General features: G+C 47.0%; 2 protein-coding genes across 2 annotated transcripts; both read left to right on the top strand.

The window, feature by feature from the left end:
• Positions 1-114: 114 nt before the first annotated feature.
• On the top strand, positions 115-4,104 carry sgpp1a (sphingosine-1-phosphate phosphatase 1a). The gene is made up of 3 exons (XM_030345081.1): positions 115-1,285; positions 1,750-1,839; positions 2,312-4,104. The coding sequence occupies exons 1-3, from the start codon at positions 599-601 to the stop codon at positions 2,861-2,863; spliced, it is 1,329 nt and encodes a 442-aa protein (XP_030200941.1). The 5' UTR covers positions 115-598; the 3' UTR covers positions 2,864-4,104.
• A 110-nt stretch (positions 4,105-4,214) lies between these two features.
• Positions 4,215-15,398, top strand: abcd4 (ATP-binding cassette, sub-family D (ALD), member 4). Its single transcript, XM_030345080.1, has 19 exons — positions 4,215-4,511; positions 4,754-4,872; positions 5,417-5,544; positions 6,383-6,522; positions 7,006-7,122; positions 7,609-7,734; positions 8,454-8,504; positions 8,783-8,877; positions 9,367-9,488; positions 10,640-10,731; positions 10,851-10,940; positions 11,388-11,593; positions 12,185-12,276; positions 12,505-12,541; positions 12,653-12,702; positions 12,809-12,861; positions 13,213-13,289; positions 13,696-13,811; positions 14,866-15,398. Exons 1-19 carry the CDS (start codon positions 4,471-4,473, stop codon positions 14,971-14,973), a joined length of 1,860 nt encoding a protein of 619 aa, XP_030200940.1. The 5' UTR covers positions 4,215-4,470; the 3' UTR covers positions 14,974-15,398.
• The last annotated feature ends 1,821 nt before the right edge of the window (positions 15,399-17,219 follow it).

Here is a 17,219-nt window from a genome sequence, read left to right as displayed (position 1 = left end):
GCATTGATTAAGCATGTGTTTTACATCTGATCAAAGCCTAATGAACACATGTGTTATTGCACCTCTATCCTCTAGAGGGCGATAAGCCCGCGTCATCAAACCGCCGACTGCGGCTGCGCCAGAAGAAGACGATTAGGAAGAGGTGGCAAGGAAAAACGGGAAGCGGCAGGGAGACCATCACGAAGACGGCTGTGTGGTGCAGTTTAGGGTTTGACGCTAATTCGCACGGCAATGATTAACTTCTCTGAACTTTGGAAGCCGGTGATCTACACACTCCGGCGTTCAACTTCCTGCTGACATCCTTTCCGTTACGTTTAAAAGTCCGATAACCGATCGCCGAACGCACAGCGCGGTCTGCATAGAAACACCTGGATGGTTTCCCGAATATCTCGTGATCGGCTTAATGTTAGTGTGATATTGCATCTGTGAATGATGCTCGGTTGTATTGGCACTGAGCTCCTGATAGGCAGTGACTGATCCCCGTGTGCAGCCTACTTTAATTCGGCCGGGCTTTTACGGAGACGATGGGGGCTAACTGCATGTCGAAGTAGACTGGTTTAAACGTTTTCTATACACCCACCGCTTTAAACCTTTAGACATGGCATTCGGAGCGATGTTTATCCGGCTATGCAACTACCTCCAAGACCCGAGCCTTGTGGCAGGGTTTCAGAAGCTGTGCGGCGTTCAGGGGACCTTCTCGGAGAAACCGAGTGATTCGGGGGACAAACTTTCAAGTGGTGCGAGTGCGAACGATGATGGGGGAACACGGGAATATCCCAGGCAAAGAAACCACTCGGACCCGGAGGAAAACCGGTCCAGGGACTTGGGTAACGGGTCAGCGGCGCTGCGGTCAAGGGAAGCCGGGGATGAGATGCAGGCCGCCGGCTGCGGGGGTTCAGCAGATACCGCGAGAGCCAAGCCGCTCCGGAAGAACTCTCTGACAGGGGATGTTGGCAACGAGTTCATCATCAACAACAAGTTTCTGTTTTATTTATTCACGTTTGGAACCGAGCTGGGCAACGAGATGTTTTTCATCGTCTTTTTCCCCTTCGTGTTCTGGAACATCGACCCCCTGGTCAGTCGGAGGCTTATTATTGTTTGGGCCTGGAACCTCTTCATCGGACAGTCAACCAAAGACTTGGTTCGCTGGTCGCGGCCAGCCTCCCCACCTGTGGTGAAGGTGGAGGTGTTTTACAACTCTGAGTACAGCATGCCGTCCACGCATGCCATGACCGGGACGGCTATGTCGTTCTCTCTGTTCATGCTTTCGTATGGACGTTGGGAGGTAAGCAGACTCATCGCTTCATCCATGGGGGACTGGACTCATTCATTCTTATTCATTGAGCTGGTCGGTGTCAGATTATGTTTGTATAGACGCTGCTGCGGCTGCAGCACAACTGCCAAGTCTTTGGCATTAAGAGTCTTGAATGACCATGAAATGCATCCCAAAACTATCTGGCACAGGAAGGGGAAGCATCTGTGCATGAGCCAAGCTCAGATTGTACAGGGAAATCTACAGAGCAATTCTAGTCAATCATGTATTAAATATAGCTCTACACACCAATTCTCCCCAGGTCATCTGAATATAATTTGACATGTCTTTCACTCTGGATGCCTTTTTATTAGCAACTCAAAAGCTTTGTTATTGTACATTTGTAGCTATTTATTAGTTATGTTATTGTGCTTTAGCTACTCAGTATAGCGTTGTGTTGCATTAGACCAACTAATCGTATGTCTCTGGATTCTCAGTATTCTTTCAGCTTTGGTCTGACGGCGGCCCTCAGCTGGAGTCTGCTGGTCTGTGTGAGCAGAGTCTACATGGGGATGCATTCTGTACTGGTGAGCATTTCTATCAACCCACTGATGACTGAATGCCAATCACTTGAACTGTCACCACCGCCCTCTAGCGGCGCCAAGAGGAATCGCAATCATTGGGGATTTGATTTATGAACGTGGTTTAAAATCGTTTAGCTGCACCTTTCGACACAACGACCAACGCCGCCGGCTCGAATATGAACCCCGCGATAACAGACATTCCGAGGGCTCATATCTCCTTCTTATCTTTCCAATTTCTCTCTCCTTATGTCGAAAAAACCCTGAAAATATGGTCAGTGAGTTCTCCCTCGAGCAGTTAATCAATCCCATTCTCTAGATAAGCTTTTGAAACGGCCAGGGCTTGACGTGGAGTCGATCGAGTCAGTACGACTAAACGCCACAGAATCACATTCCTAAACAAAACCAAGGCCAACACAACAATGCACCCCCCCCGCCCCCTCCTCTAACCCCCCCGAGTTTCCTTCCTCCCCTGCAGGAAGTGATCACGGGCTTCCTCTACAGCCTCCTCATCCTGGCGGCCATGCAGCCCATGCTGGACAGCATCGACGGCTTCTACGCCGCCAGCCCGTCGGCGCCGCTCGCCATCGTGCTCTCCCACGTGGGCATGGGCCTGCTGGCCTTCAGCCTGGACTCCTGGAGCACCTCGCGCGGGGACACGGCCCAGGCCCTGGGCACGGGCGTGGGCACCGCGCTGGGCACCCACGTCAACCACCGGCTGGGTCTCCTGACGGACGTGCCGCTGTCCGCCCTGCCCCTGGCCATGCCCTCCGTGGGGGCGGGCCTCGTGGGGCGCTCCCTGGCGCGCTTCGTCCTGGGCGTGGCGGTGCTGCTGGTGTGCCGCATGGCGATGAAGGCCGTGACCATCCCGGCGCTGTGCCGCGTGTTCGGCATGCCGACGGGGGACGTGCGGCGCGCCCGGCAGCACATGCGGGTGGAGCTGCCGTACCGCTACGTCGTGTACAGCGTGGTGGGCTTCTGCTGCGTGTGCGTGGTGCCCTTCGTCTTCAGCCTGGTGCACCTGGCCTGAGCGGGCAGTAAGCGAAACCAAAACCGCGCGACCGCTAGTGGTCATTCTGGACGTTGGTGGGGGGAGGGGTGGGGGTGGGGGAGGGGTGGGGGGGGGTCCAGCCAAACCCAACCTAACCTGTGCGACCCTAGTGGTCTTTCTGGTATTGGGAGGGGGAGGGTCAAGCCGAACCAAACCTGTGAGACCCCTAGTGGTCACTCTGGACGTTGGGGGGTGGGGGAGGGGTCCAGCCAAACCCAACCTAACCTGTGCGACCCTAGTGGTCTTTCTGGTATTGGGAGGGGGAGGGTCAAGCCGAACCAAACCTGTGAGACCCCTAGTGGTCTCTCTGGACGTTGGGGTTGGGAGGGGGGTGGAGGGGGGATTGATACCACTGCTGGGGTCAAGGGAACCCACACGCACACACACACACACGTTTCTGTACCAAGATAACAGTGTTTGGTTCCTGTTTGACCCCAACGGGCCGATGCCTTTGTCACGGAGAGTTCTTCCCGTGGCTGACCAATCTCTTGCCTCTCGACAAACAAGCATGAATAAGGGAAGCCTCTGAAAAAGCTTTGTATTGTTGTACCGTGGTTATGCTCGAGTGAGGGACATGTTTATACAGTATCTTAACACACCAGAATGTATATCCCACAATATCCCCCTGAAGTCCAGAGAATGAGCAAATGAAACGAGTGCAATCTGGTTTGTTACTTTGGATATGCACAAAGTTAAAGGTAAGAGATAATCTTTTGGCACATTGAACCTAAATAGCATTGGGTTCATGTACCTGACAATTTATATCAATAGGTCTAACCTTTGTATTCCTCTGATAAGAGATACCGATTTGACATTCATCCCCTCACAAAGATACAGCCCCCCCCCTATTGCGTTAACAGTGCTCTTTGAGTCGTACAAATATACTACCTAGTGGTTTTTATTGGAGTCAGCATTGCTTTAATGCTTTAAAAGCCTATTTGCTGTGATCATGTATTATTTCTTTGCTTGTTTTAATTTGTTTGGTTTTGCTAATATATATTATTTAACTATGCTGCACTAATGACTAATTAATTGCAATATAAAACGTGTACAACGTATATCAAAATGAACTTTAATGTTTTTAATTTACATTCAGAAATCCGAATAAACTAAACTTTTTTCAGGCATTAAGCTGAATAACGTGATTTTTATACCCATTTGTTTTCCTGGTGATGACAATTGAATGCATTGTTGGAAGAAAATAAATGCTTTCTTTCGGACACTGGCGTCATTCTTTCATAACGAGACCGTTGATCTGGGGAACTTTTACTCTGAAAAAAATACACGTCGCATATCCTGGACCGGAAACGAGCGTGTGAGGAATTGTTTACTTGTTTCGCTTACCTGCGGCTGCGGGTGTTGCAGTGACTCTCTGCGCCTCGTAGTCATCACCCAGTTCTTCATACGTCGACTTCTCCGGTGTTTTATAATGTCTCCTACGTTTTAGTTTCGTTATCAGTTTCCCAACAATAGTCATCGATGATCCGAAATAAGGAATCAACGTGAATGTGAATCTCCGGAACTATTTTTCTACCGCACTTTATTTTTTAAGTTTCAAGGTTTAAACTTTCACATGCGCTGTAGCAATGCCGACTTCACCAAAGAAAAATGTCCGAGAAAAAAAGAGGTAAGGCGAATTTAGGTATTTTTGTCACCCTATTTTCTCTTTCAATGCGTGGTATTTACACCAGGTCACTTAACGTGTGTGTGTGTGTGTGTGTGTGTGTGTGTGTGTGTGTGTGTGTGTGTGTGTGTGTGTGTGTGTGTGTGTGTGTGTCTCTCTCTCGCTCTCACGGTGTCTTTTTTCGTGTCTGTCTTGGTCTCTGTCTCTCTCGTTCTATGTCTGTGATGTCCTGATTTCTTCCCCAGACTACAGCTTGACTGGAGGTTTGTGCAGAGGTTTCTCAGCATCCAGAAGGTGCTGTTTCCATCCTGGACCAGCCAGAGCGTGCTTATGTTCGGAACGCTTCTAGTGCTCACCTTGACGGGTAACTTCACCCAACAGGGACAGATCAATATAAATCTAACGTTATAGGGATATATTAGCATTTCAGCTATCTAGTGTTTCTTTCGCATGCAACTGAATTAATTAAAGGGTACAACTAGTGTTCTGTTTAATGTATGACTATGTTACAATATGAAGCACTTTGAGTCTGCCTCGTGTATGAAACGTGCTTTATAAATAAAGTTGCCTTGCCTTATCTTTACAGTGCTTCATTATAACCCATATAATGCTATATTCAACACGCTCTTAACAAAAACGTGAGGGTACATGGAATATAAAAAAACAGCTGATAAGTGTACATTTTTGTATTTTATTTGTACTGTACGACTTTTGTCCAGGTTGTCTTCAATTCCTTCCCTTCGTCATTTCGAGTGCAGTCCTTTCACAGAAGACTTTATTCCTGATGACCTTTAGCTCAGTCAAGTCTGTGCACATCTCCACCTGTTCCACCTCATTTAAGTTCACTTGTGAAAGTGTCCCATTGTTTCACAATTTGCTTACTCTTGTGTTCTTTCTTCCTGTTTCAGAGCAGCTGATCATTTACCAGGTGGGTATCCTTCCCAGCCAGTTCTACATGGTGTTGGCTGACAAGGATTACGCAGCCTTCCGCAACCTGATCACCCTTGCTATACTGCTCATCCTGCTCAACTCCACCGTAGGTCATTCCTCAGTTATCTTTTTTAGTTTTGGTTGCTACAACTGACTCCTATCTGCCTCCCATTATTGATCAGGAATCAATTTAATCTCAGCTCATCACACATCGACTATTCCATGTAAATCCCCCCACCAAACATGTTAAGACGCAATCAGCAGTTGCTAAACAGTCTCAAAACACCCAATATATATATATATATACATAATATATAATAAAATATAATAATATAATAAAACCATATTAATCGCGTTATAACACAAGATCTGCTGTTTTAACATAACGTTACAAAACAAAAATACGAACAATGACGAACCTGGCTCTAACCTGTGCAACGTACAACCATACATCAACCCGGTATGCTGTGGTATGGCCCACAGTTGGTTCAGCCCGTGGCCTTCTGTATATGTGTATATATATATATATATATATATATATATATATATATATATATATATATATATATATATATATATATATATATATGTGTGTGTGTGTGTGTGTGTGTATATATATATATATATATATATATATATATATATATGTCTCCCTCTTGGCTCCGCCTCCGGGGCAGGCATTAGCTCAGGATGGAGAGCGGGGTAGCTGGTAACCGCAAGGCTGCTAGTTCAATCCCCGGCTCCTCCTAGCTGAGTTGCCCTGAGCAAGGCACCTAACCCTAACTGCTCCCGAGGAGCTGGCTGTTCGCCCTGCATGGTTGACTCCAGGCTTCGGTGTGTGAATGCGTGCATGAATGGGTGAATGTCAGGCAATATTGTAAAGCGCTTTGGATAAAAGCGCTATATGAATGCAGTCCGTGGGCCATTACCTTTTGCCTCCCCAGCTGAAGAGCCTGGACCAGTACATCTGCAGCCAGATGTATGTGGGCTGGCGGCAGTCCCTCACGGAGAACCTCCACGCAGACTACTTCCGGGGCAGGGTGTACTACACCCTCAACGTCCTCCGGGAGGACATAGACAACCCGTGAGTGACCTGTGACCCCTGAACTTTAACCTGTGTGGGGGCGGGACTAAAGTCAGCCTGCAGCTCTAGGTAATTCACATCATCAGTAGTGGGGTAGTGGGGGCTGTCAGCAGAAGGCGTTGTGTTTGAATAATCAGGGTGAGCTCGGGTGTACTGTCGGACCCCACAGGGGGGCGTCACAGAGGTACAGTATCTGTCACCGGATTGGTCAGGAAAGCATGACTGATGCTTTTTGTTAGCTGGTTTTACATTGAGCGGTGAGTCCAATTTTAGCTTTTTATACTTAACTTTAGTTAATCCATTTTGATTATGCATATGAGCTTTACTGAAAGGCCTAAGCGATCTTTGCATCCCAAACAGTCATACCATACACCATGGAAAGCCAACATGTCGTTTGCCACGGTGTAATGAGGTAGCATCAGCCATTTGTAGTCCTTCGACCAGTGATTTGTAGTTTTTTCCCTTGTGGTTTTGCCTCTCTAGAGACCAGCGGATCAGCCAAGACACGGAGAGGCTGTGCAAGCAGATGAGCAACATGGCCAGTCGGATCATCGTCTCCCCCTTCACGCTGGCCTACTACACCTACCAGTGCTACCACAGGTGATGCACGGCACAGCGCTGTTGCCTAGCAGTCGTACCGCCCTTCCAAGTTGCATGTCGAGGACTTTCGATCGCAGCTCCTGTATGCAAATGATCCCAATCGTTACACATATTGTTAAATGTGAATAAACTCTTACTTCCAAGACTATGATTCTGGTACAACAGCCGGCTCGGTTTACACTGGAGGATAACTGTGTATAATACGTGACGGAGCCAATGCCTCCATTAACGGACTGTGTTTGGGATTGTTGACGGTAGCAAGAGACCGGAAATGAGAGGATCAGAGGCAAGCATTTTCGTATTTAATGTGGCGGAGCTTCTGTAGTGGCCATACATGGTCACGGGACCAAAGTGTTTAACCACCCAAAATAAACACAAATCACCCATGATGCAAAGCAGTAGAGATGTGTTATCTTCGGATTGGAAAAGTAAATCTTGTCCAATATTTGTGTGAACGGATGTGAATGTTTTTCTACTCTCTTCTAGTACTGGCTGGATGGGTCCAGTGAGTATCTTCGGCTACTTTGTGGTGGGGACCATCTCCAACAAAATGCTCATGGGTCCGATTGTCCACACGCTGTTCCAACAGGAGAAACTAGAGGGCGACTTCAGGTACATTTCAATCACATTTCAACGATGCGTCGCTTTATCGATTCTTCAATATAAAGATATGGTTCATGGGTCAATATAATAGGAATCGTTTAGTTTTTCTTGGCTGCTTGTCAGTTAAAGCAAGCATGTTTAAGACATCACTTTAGACTCTGGTAACTAGTGATGTTATTTGCTATTATTTACGATATTTATTTTGACTTAACGTTTAGTTTTCTTATGGGGGAAGGGGGGAATTGTATTAGTGGGAGGGTTGGGGGGGGAATTATCTTATCCTAACCCAACTATGAGAACAATCGCTAGTTGCAGGCTTATTATATTGCAATAATCGAGGCTCGTGGCCTGCTTCATGGATATATGTAAATAGATGTTCTCCTGTAAAAAGAGTTAATAGATGTTCATACTTTGAACATTTACATACTGTGTAAAAACCCCTGTGTGTGGCGTACTTCTAACGATTTGTTTTGGCAATCGGAGAATAAGGAAGTTAAAGTTTGTGTCAGTGTTCTGAGTTTGTTTATCACAGGATGTGTGTCAGCTGTCGGCAAGATTTCCTCACACATGTTGAACATCATGTATATTGAACAACCTCGCAAGGGTTGCACATGACGAGCAGTAACCAGAGTGAAAGAAAATAGACACATTTCATCTCCCCTCTTTAACTCCATCATCTTTCATTGAAGACGTCAAATCCCCTGTTTGTTTTGTGTTTGTGTCTGCAGGTTCAAGCACATGCAGATCAGGGTCAACGCGGAGTCTGCTGCCTTTTACAGGTGTGTGTGTGTGTGTGTGTGTGTGTGTGTGTGTGTGTGTGTGTGTGTGTGTGTGTGTGTGTGTGTGTGTGTGTGTGTGTGTGTGTGTGTGTGTGTGTGTGTGTGTGTGTGTGTGTGTGTGTGAGCCGTTTTAGTAGTTTCTTCACACAGACATCCAGGGCTGCTGTGATGCCCTCACACGCTGTCTCTCCACATAAACAGTGTCCATGCCAATAAACAGAGTCTGCCCACAATATCCCCCAAACAATTGACATGTTCGTTTTTCTCTTTGCATGCAGAGCGGGTAAAGTGGAACACATGAGGACCGACCGAAGACTGCAGAGTCTGCTGCAGACTCAGAAGAGGCTGATGAACAAAGAGCTCTGGCTGTACAGTAAGCACCGTTGCCTTCATCAGTCCCTCGAGAAAAACGCGATTATGCGATCGCATAATTCAATGCATAATCAGCCAACGTCCGCATATTCATGCGGGGATGCATGTTTTCAAATATGCCGCACTTTCACCGCATAAATTGCCAAAATATGCGGGGCTTGCATGATTTCATAATCCCCGCATTTCCGTTGCAAAAAAAATCACATATATCTTAGCAGAAAGTTTAAAAATATTGCGTTTAAGAGCAGCCATTTCGAAAAGCTGCATTTTTGCAAGTTCCCGCAATTGCAATCGCATAAAATTGCATAAATATACCGGATACTTCATCGCATTTATCAAGAAAACTTGCCGCATAATGAAGGATCTTTGGCCTCAACAATCACAAAAAAACGCCGGAGCATGTCCGCTCACACAGGGGCACACTGGGTGCCCCCCCCGCTATGGTGGCACTAACAGCTAACGCGTTCACAAACGCTCCTTTCTTATTCAGTCGGGGTGAACACCTTTGACTACCTCGGCGGCTTTCTCAGCTACATCATCATCGCCATCCCCATCTTCACGGGCATCTACGACGACCTCAGCCCCGGGGAACTGAGCGCCCTCATCAGCCGGGTGGGTCTCCGAAGGTTCACCGGGTTTTATTCATTCCGTTCATATAATTGTATAGTAGTAGTAGTACTCAGGGCTGTCGGACTGTGGGGCTAAGGGTGGACAGTTGTGGGGGGGGGGGGGGGGGGGGGGGGGCAAGGCAGAGGGGGGGGCCCATGGGAATGAAAAAATAAAATAAAAGGTTTTTTATTTCGTTTGAATTTTCCACCCCCCGTCCCGTCCCGTCCCCCGTCAACAATTCAGCACAGGGGGCTGGTAGGGGGAATTCGGGGGGGGGGGGGGGCATCAGTACCTCTTGTATACAGGGCCCAGAATTTGGTGCTACGGCCCTGGTAGTACTTAGCCTGGCTCCGCCCGCCTAAGTACTTCCGCTCAATTTGAATTTCCCTTCAGTACAAGGTCTGAACCTGCTGTATGTAATTTGGTTTTCTGGGGCCGCCACAGCGGCGCCCAATCAGCGAACAGAGGGCGTGTCTGAGAACAATGACGATGGCGTGTTGTCAACGATTAGACCCAGCTTCGAAAGTTGACTGCATACATCATCTCTGGCCTTACTATAAAATATTGATTTACAATGTACAATTTTTCCCTGATATATTAAATTCGACGAACAAAACCTGCAGCTTTCGTTGACGGACATTTTCGTGCAGACGCGCAAGGTGTTTGGTTTGTGTACAACCTGCGCGTGATTCCCGGCGCATGACATGCGTCACAACCAAACGTTAGCGATTGGTTATGGCAGATCCAGAGTGGCACTGGGCAGATCCAATCATTTTAAACTTCAACAGACACCCGCCTTCAAGTGAGTTAACGTTTGTCAATTGATTAGGTCCAGACTCTCTGTACAAATGAAATGAAATGAAGTGAAGTACGAGAGTCTGGTAGAACCAGGCTAGGTAGTACTAGTAGATCACTCTCTTATGAGGACGTTAAATCATCACTATTTTTAATGACCACTGGGTGGCAGCAAAGACCACTGTTTCCTAAAATATATATAAAATGTCAAAGATGGCCAGATCTCTCTTTCTTTAATGACTGTGAATTACTTAAACGTGAGCCTCCCTCCAAGTTGTGCCACTCTTCTTTGTAACCTGTTTTTTGTCTCACTTACTGTTCGACCTGGTCGCTGAGTTTTGTTTCTCTTCCCTGTTCAGAATGCGTTTGTGTGCATCTACCTGATAAATGGCTTCTCCCAGCTAATAGACCTGTCCACTACTCTGTCAGACGTGGCTGGGTACACCCACAGGTAACATACTCCTCACCATTGGTGTGTGTGTGTGTTGGAATGTTTTTTTGTGTGTGTGAGTTTAGAAAGTGCAACATTAAATGTGGGTGTGTGTGTGCGCGTGTGTGCGTGTGTGTCAGGATCGGAGAGCTCAGGGAGGCGATGGCGGACATCTTGCGGAGACAGTGTGATTACGACCCGGCTTCAGGGGACAACTACGACTTTGACAGGTAGGGCAGGATAGCGTTGGCTAAGGATGAAAGCTAATACCTTATATAAAATGAATGGCAAATTCTAAAATATGTCCTCATTTCTCAGGTATCTCTGAAAAGAGGCTCGCAACCTAAAGGAGCTTACCCTGATAAAGTCAAGTTTAAATAAAAAATGATGTGGTTATCTTCTTGTCGCAGGATGTCACATCTCTCTCTCATCCTCCCCCCATCTCTCCCTCTTTCTCACCCCTCCCTCTCCCCGCTCTCTTTTGCTCGCCGATCTCCCCCCCTTCCCTCTCTATTTCCTCTCTCCCTCCTCCCTTCCCCCCCTCCCTCCCCTCTCCTCCCTCTCCTCCATTTTTCTCTTCCTCCTCCGTTCCCTCCCTCTCTCCCCCGCTTCCCTCTCCTCTCTCTCCCCTCCCTTCTTCCGCCTCCCCCTGTCCCCTCCTCTCTCCCCCCTCCCAGTGACTTCAACATCCACGCGGGCCCGGCCGACACGGCCTTCGTCCTGGACCGGCTGTCCTTCCGCTCCCCGGACTCGGACGAGCTCCTGGTGGAGGAGCTGAGCCTGAAGATCAGCCAGGGGCGCCACCTGCTGGTGGTGGGGAACACGGGCACCGGCAAGACCTCGCTGCTCCGCGTGCTCAACCGTCTCTGGGAGGCCGACAGCGGTGAGTGGGACGCGGTCCGTCGGTCATAATACCCCTTTCCATTGAGGCATCATCGGAAGGTGGCGCTCATCACTTGCTATGGGTGAGATGCTTTGGTGTTCCGGTGCACAGGAATCCGACTCGTCTCACTGGTTTGGTCTACTTGCCGCACCTGGGGTCATCAAAGGGGCTGAGGCCTTTGTTCGGGCTCTGATGACGCCTCTGTGAAAAGGGGCTAGCGGTAGCAACAGTCTGTGTGCCGTGAGTCTCTAGGCCTCGTGGCCTAGGACGGATTGTGCGTTTATCTGCGTATCAGCGATGCTGAGCGTTCTCCTAGGAGACCCAAGATGCCAAACATCACTCATTTGGGGACATCTGTTGATCTTTGTAATGTGCAGCTCATGTACGGTCGAAGAACCTCCTTCACTGTCTGTTAGCCTCAGTCTGTGTGCCGTAGCTTTTTTTAAATTGTAGCTTTTGTAAGTGTAGCTTTTTTAAGTTGATACGTCTTTAATATGTCTCTAGGATATATTCAACTTTAGAATCCTCAGTAATGAGTTACCGATTTGATCCCGTGATCCATGTGATTTGAGTATTATTTATGTTCTTTAGGTTTTGTTCAGATGACCACGTGCTTCGGGCCCCGAGGAATTCTGTTCCTGCCCCAGAAGCCGTACCTCACAGACGGAACGCTGCGTGAGCAGGTAGACCTCCACACATTGTTCTGTTCCATGATGAGGTCAATAGTGAATGGTTTATGTATGCAATGGATAGGTGCATTGTTATTCCCATGCCTTTAGGGGGCGCTCTACAGCATGGGAATAACAACGCAAGTATCCATTTCAAACATAACATTTCCTCTCTCAACTTAATAAGGTTGTTAACACTCCTAATGGCGTTTTAAATCCTATTTATTTACAATCTGGTCACAGGTGATCTACCCCTTGAAGGATATTTACCCTGCCTCAGGTAGGATCTCAAAGGCTTGAAAATGATCTTGAAAAGAAATCTGGCATATGTGACGAATTAGAAATATTGCAGAATTGGTGCTTAAGCAGTGTTTTGCTTTTACTCATTCAGGGTCGGTGGACGATGAAAGAATAATCCAGTTTCTGGAACTGGCTGGGGTGGTAAGGGAACAGAGCAGAACACGTTGTGTCCTATTGGAGTTTATTAGGCCTGAGGTCTAGTCCATCCTGTGCTGAACTCCCTCTCTCCCTGTCGCCTGTTTAACAGTCCAACCTACTGAAGAGGACCGGAGGTCTGGACGAGAAGGTGGACTGGAACTGGTAAAAACAAAGAAAAATATATGAATCAGGCTTTTACTTTGATATTACTATTTGGTATTAGTGACTAAGAGTGATTTCAAATTATCAGAGCATTAAGGAGGGCATGCAACCCAGTACCCCTTAGAGGGGAGGAGAGCCCCCTAGCTGCTACACCAACTTAATCATCCCAGGGTGCATCCTCCATTCTCTGTCTGTCTGTCTGTCTGTCTGTCTGTCTGTCTGTCTGTCTGTCTGTCTGTCTGTCTGTCTGTCTGTCTGTCTGTCTGTCTGTCTGTCTGTCTGTGTGTGTGTGTGTGTGTGTGTGTGTGCGTGTGCGTCCGTGTGCTCCTCTAATGGCTCTCTTTGCTGCAGGTATGACGTCCTGTCGCCGGGCGAGATGCAGCGCCTCTGCTTCGCTCGCCTCTTCTACCTGCAGCCCAAATACGCAGGTTGGCTCCTTCAAAATAAAAATCTTTACCGTATATTAGTCAGGGCAACATTTACCCGACAGCGAGTTTGATGCGACTCGTACAATGACCTCAGGTCATTTAATGTTGGGCTTGACCAACATTAAATGACTGACATTAATTGTCAGTAAATGTTACCGTGACTAGCACACCAGCAAGCCCAAATGCACTGGTTGGCTCCTTCAAAACAAAAGTCGAAACTATTTATTAGCCAGGGCAACATTTACCCAACAGCGAGTTTGATACGACCCAAGGTCATTTATACGAGTCATATCAAACGCGCTGTCGGTAGATGTCGCCGTGACTTGACACGCGGTCAAGCCTTTTCCGCCGCAGTGGTTGAGTGTGTCTCTCAAAATGGACCAAACTGATTGTGCGTCTGTGGTAGTGTTGGACGAGGCCACCAGTGCGCTCACAGAGGAGGCCGAGGGACAGCTGTACCGGCTGTGCAAACAGCTGGGCATGACCCTGATCAGCCTTGGCCACCGCAGCAGCCTGGAGAAGGTAGGGCCATCACGGTCACATCCTGTATGTTATACTGTGGATGTAACATCTGTATTTATCTACATATACATGTTATACTGTTGATGTAACATCTGTATTTATCTACATGTATAAACGTGTTATAATGTAGATGTAACATCTGTATTTATCTACACATACATGTTATACTGTGGATGTAACATCTGTAATTATCTACATATACATGTTATACTGTTGATGTAGCATCTGTATTTATCTACATATACATGTTATACTGTAGATGTAACATCTGTATTTATCTACATATACATGTTATAATATGTAGATGTAACATCTGTATTCATCTACATGTATATGCATGTTATACTGTAGATGTAACATCTGTATTTATCTACATGTTATACTGTTTAGATGGAACATGGTGTCTCTATTTATTCTAATGTATTCACAAACCTGTATATACATGTTATACTGTATAGATATAACATGGTTTCTTTGATTTATCAACATGTATTCACACTATACGTGTAATGCCCTACTATAATGCCAAGAGTGCCATGTTGCTAAATAAGAGAGGTAGCCTTCTTTCCTGGTGTAAGCAGAAATGAGATGCCACACAAATTCTTGTTCTGTGTTTTACTTTGAAAAGCCCCCGAAGCAAAAATGTATGTAGATAAGAAACGCTTGTGGACAAGCCTCGTCCAATCACAAGAGCTCACTAGAGATATGTTCCTTATTACAAGTACGATGTCTCAAGTTGCGACTGCAATCAGTTCAGAGATAATACCAGAACACATCAAACGTTTTATGAACCTCTGTTGTTATAGGTGACACATTATACCACCAGGTGTGAGTGTGATTAGCCGTCACAAGCCGCTTTGAAAATCCGCCTCTTCTGACCTCACAAGTGGGCACGTCCCACCGCGATGTATGACGGATACGCCCACTTGTGATGTCAGAAGAGGCAGATTTTCAAAGCGGCTTGTGACGGCTAATCACACTCACACCTGGTGGTATAATGTGTCACCTTTAATCGCTATGTTGTTGTGTTTGTTGTTGTGTTTGTGGTTGGCAGTACCACGACGTCTCCTTGAGGCTGTGTGGAGGAGGCCGCTGGGAGCTGACCACGCTGAAGGAGAACGGGGCCGACGACGGCCATGTCATAGAGGACACCGGCCTGTGAGGCCCTCGGCCCGTGAACACCTGAACAGCCTCAGCACCAGGTGTGTGAGGGATGAACAATAAATGCTGAAGGACGAGGCAAGACGCACATTTGCAGGGTGTTCTTTAGTGGCCGATGTGGAGCACTGATGGAATCGGGAGGAGTTGACTCACTACTATTTTGCTAAAGGCAGTGTGATAACGTTTACAGTTGGTTATTTGGTCGTTACGCAGAAATGTTTAGGGGAGTTTTACAAGGCAATGTTTGGCTGGCTAACCTTTCTTGTAAAACATGATTTATTGTAAATATAAATGGAAATTTAGACTGGATTGGTCTACATTTTGTTGTGTGCCTGTTATTAGAGCAAAATGTACTTGTAATATGCTCTCATGTCTACAATCATTGCACTGATCAATAGATTTTTAAATAAAAAAAGCTAAATAGTTCCCTTCTGACTTTTGACTCCTGTGAACGGTATACAGTTTTTCAAAACTCGTATCAGTTTCATCTAAATGGGTTAATCAACAATATAATGGTAAGAATATGACCGCAAAATCGTACGTGGAAAAGCATGCCGTCCATTATCTTGCCTTTCCGTGAACTTTGGCCTCAAAGTGGAAACAAGTGGCTCCTCGTGGATTCCCTGCTTCCTTGTATGAACCTTGAGGTTTTAGATGTAACCAAACTCCGCTTCCTCACCCTTTGTCTCTCACCAACAGTCCAATGAGCACCAAATTTGGGCTAGCCTGATATGAATAAGGGGTCGCGGGAGATTGCTGCAAGCTAAAATTATTTAACGGTGCACTTTCTCATAAACCCCCCAAAAAAACGTATTCCTAACCACCAGCCAACTAATCCGACCCCAACTTTGTGTGTTGCCGGGGGGGTTAACACGATGTGTTGTAGACACCAGGTGTTGGGGGGGGGGGGGGGGGCAAGAATTCTGGGTTGCAATTATTAACCCAAAAATAAGGTCACGGGTCCGAAACGCTGGACAACCCCTATTCTGTGATAACCATCTCGGACCCCAGAAGTGAGCCCCTGGGGCCTGCTCCCCTAGCCCGTGTGTGTGTGTGTGTGTGTGTGTGTGTGTGTGTGTGTGTGTGTGTGTGTGTGTGTGTGTGTGTGTGTGTGTGTGTGTGTGTGTGTGTGTGTGTGTGTGTGTGTGTGTGTGTGTGTGTGTGTGTGTGTTGGAGAGACTTTGTCTCTGTCTGAAGCTGAGAAATTGGCTCGCACACACACCAGCCCAACTGTCTGGCCAATCTGTGCACTCTGGGGGCAATATGTCACGTTTCTAATAGATGGAGCATGTGGCAGGGACTGGGAGGGATTGAGATGCACAAGGGCAGGTGTGTGTGTGTGTGTGTGTGTGTGCGTGTGAAAAGTGACACAGCTGGTTCTTTTTTTTTTTTTTTAATCCTAATCTACACACACCCCAGGCGATTTCCCATATATACTGTACACACACACACACACACACACACACACACACACACACACACACACACACACACACACACACACACACACACACACACACACACACACACACAGGATGACCAAGACTCCTCCTCTCTGACCACCGTTTGTGTGATGGTTCCCATGGCCGTTCCCATGCCGGCCTGTGATGTCCGCAGGGCAATGCAGGGACCACCTGTCTCTGAAACACAGACTAATGAACCCTTTTAAATCAACCAGAGACATAGATAGACAGGCTTCAAAGCATAAACAACTAGTTGGCATGTGCTGATGGTAGAAAAACGAACTGTTAGAAGTTGTAGTTCTTCTGTAGGAAAAGAGATGTATTGACCGGTTTTAGCTCCAAGTGTCGCTAAGGTTCATGAAATGATGTACAAAACTCTCATGAAAAACAATGATCTAATAAGTTTCCGGCACACACGCATTTGGTGACGCAAAAACACAAATGTATTGCATTTTAAATGTACTGACCAAAAACGAACGACTCGTCAGAACCATCATGATACCCAGATTAATCAATACCCTTTGACATTGAAGTTCTGTGCGAAACCAGAGGGGGGGTGGGGTTCAGTCATAAAGGCCAGGGGAGGCTGCATGCCCCTGGGACCCATATAACTTACCTAGCGTATTAAGCCACTCTCCAATGTGTGCAGATGTTGCTCTGCGAATTATAGCCACGTTAAGCACATTAAACCAATTAGGTTTTAGAGAGGGGTAAGCTATGTGTCCGGTGGTCCTAGCGACCTGCACTATCTGGGCCACCAGATAAATCCGCTAATAGCATTAAC

The sequence above is a fragment of the Gadus morhua genome, chromosome 21 (genome assembly GCF_902167405.1).
Source record: "Gadus morhua chromosome 21, gadMor3.0, whole genome shotgun sequence".
Taxonomy (NCBI): domain Eukaryota; kingdom Metazoa; phylum Chordata; class Actinopteri; order Gadiformes; family Gadidae; genus Gadus; species Gadus morhua.
The sequence above is the reverse complement of the archived record's forward strand: the minus strand, read 5'-3'. Positions and strand labels throughout refer to the sequence as shown.

What these genes read in the sequence shown, in the direction of transcription:
- sgpp1a (XM_030345081.1), top strand. Translation starts at nt 599, where the DNA reads ATGGCATTCGGAGCGATGTTTATCCGGCTATGCAACTACCTCCAAGAC. An exon ending in TTTCGTATGGACGTTGGGAG is followed by an intron (nt 1,286 to 1,749) that starts GTAAGCAGACTC and finishes CTGGATTCTCAG; the next exon opens with TATTCTTTCAGCTTTGGTCT. An exon ending in TGGGGATGCATTCTGTACTG is followed by an intron (nt 1,840 to 2,311) that starts GTGAGCATTTCT and finishes CCTCCCCTGCAG; the next exon opens with GAAGTGATCACGGGCTTCCT.
- abcd4 (XM_030345080.1), top strand. Translation starts at nt 4,471, where the DNA reads ATGCCGACTTCACCAAAGAAAAATGTCCGAGAAAAAAAGAG. An exon ending in TGAGCGCCCTCATCAGCCGG is followed by an intron (nt 9,489 to 10,639) that starts GTGGGTCTCCGA and finishes TTCCCTGTTCAG; the next exon opens with AATGCGTTTGTGTGCATCTA. An exon ending in GGATATTTACCCTGCCTCAG is followed by an intron (nt 12,542 to 12,652) that starts GTAGGATCTCAA and finishes TTACTCATTCAG; the next exon opens with GGTCGGTGGACGATGAAAGA.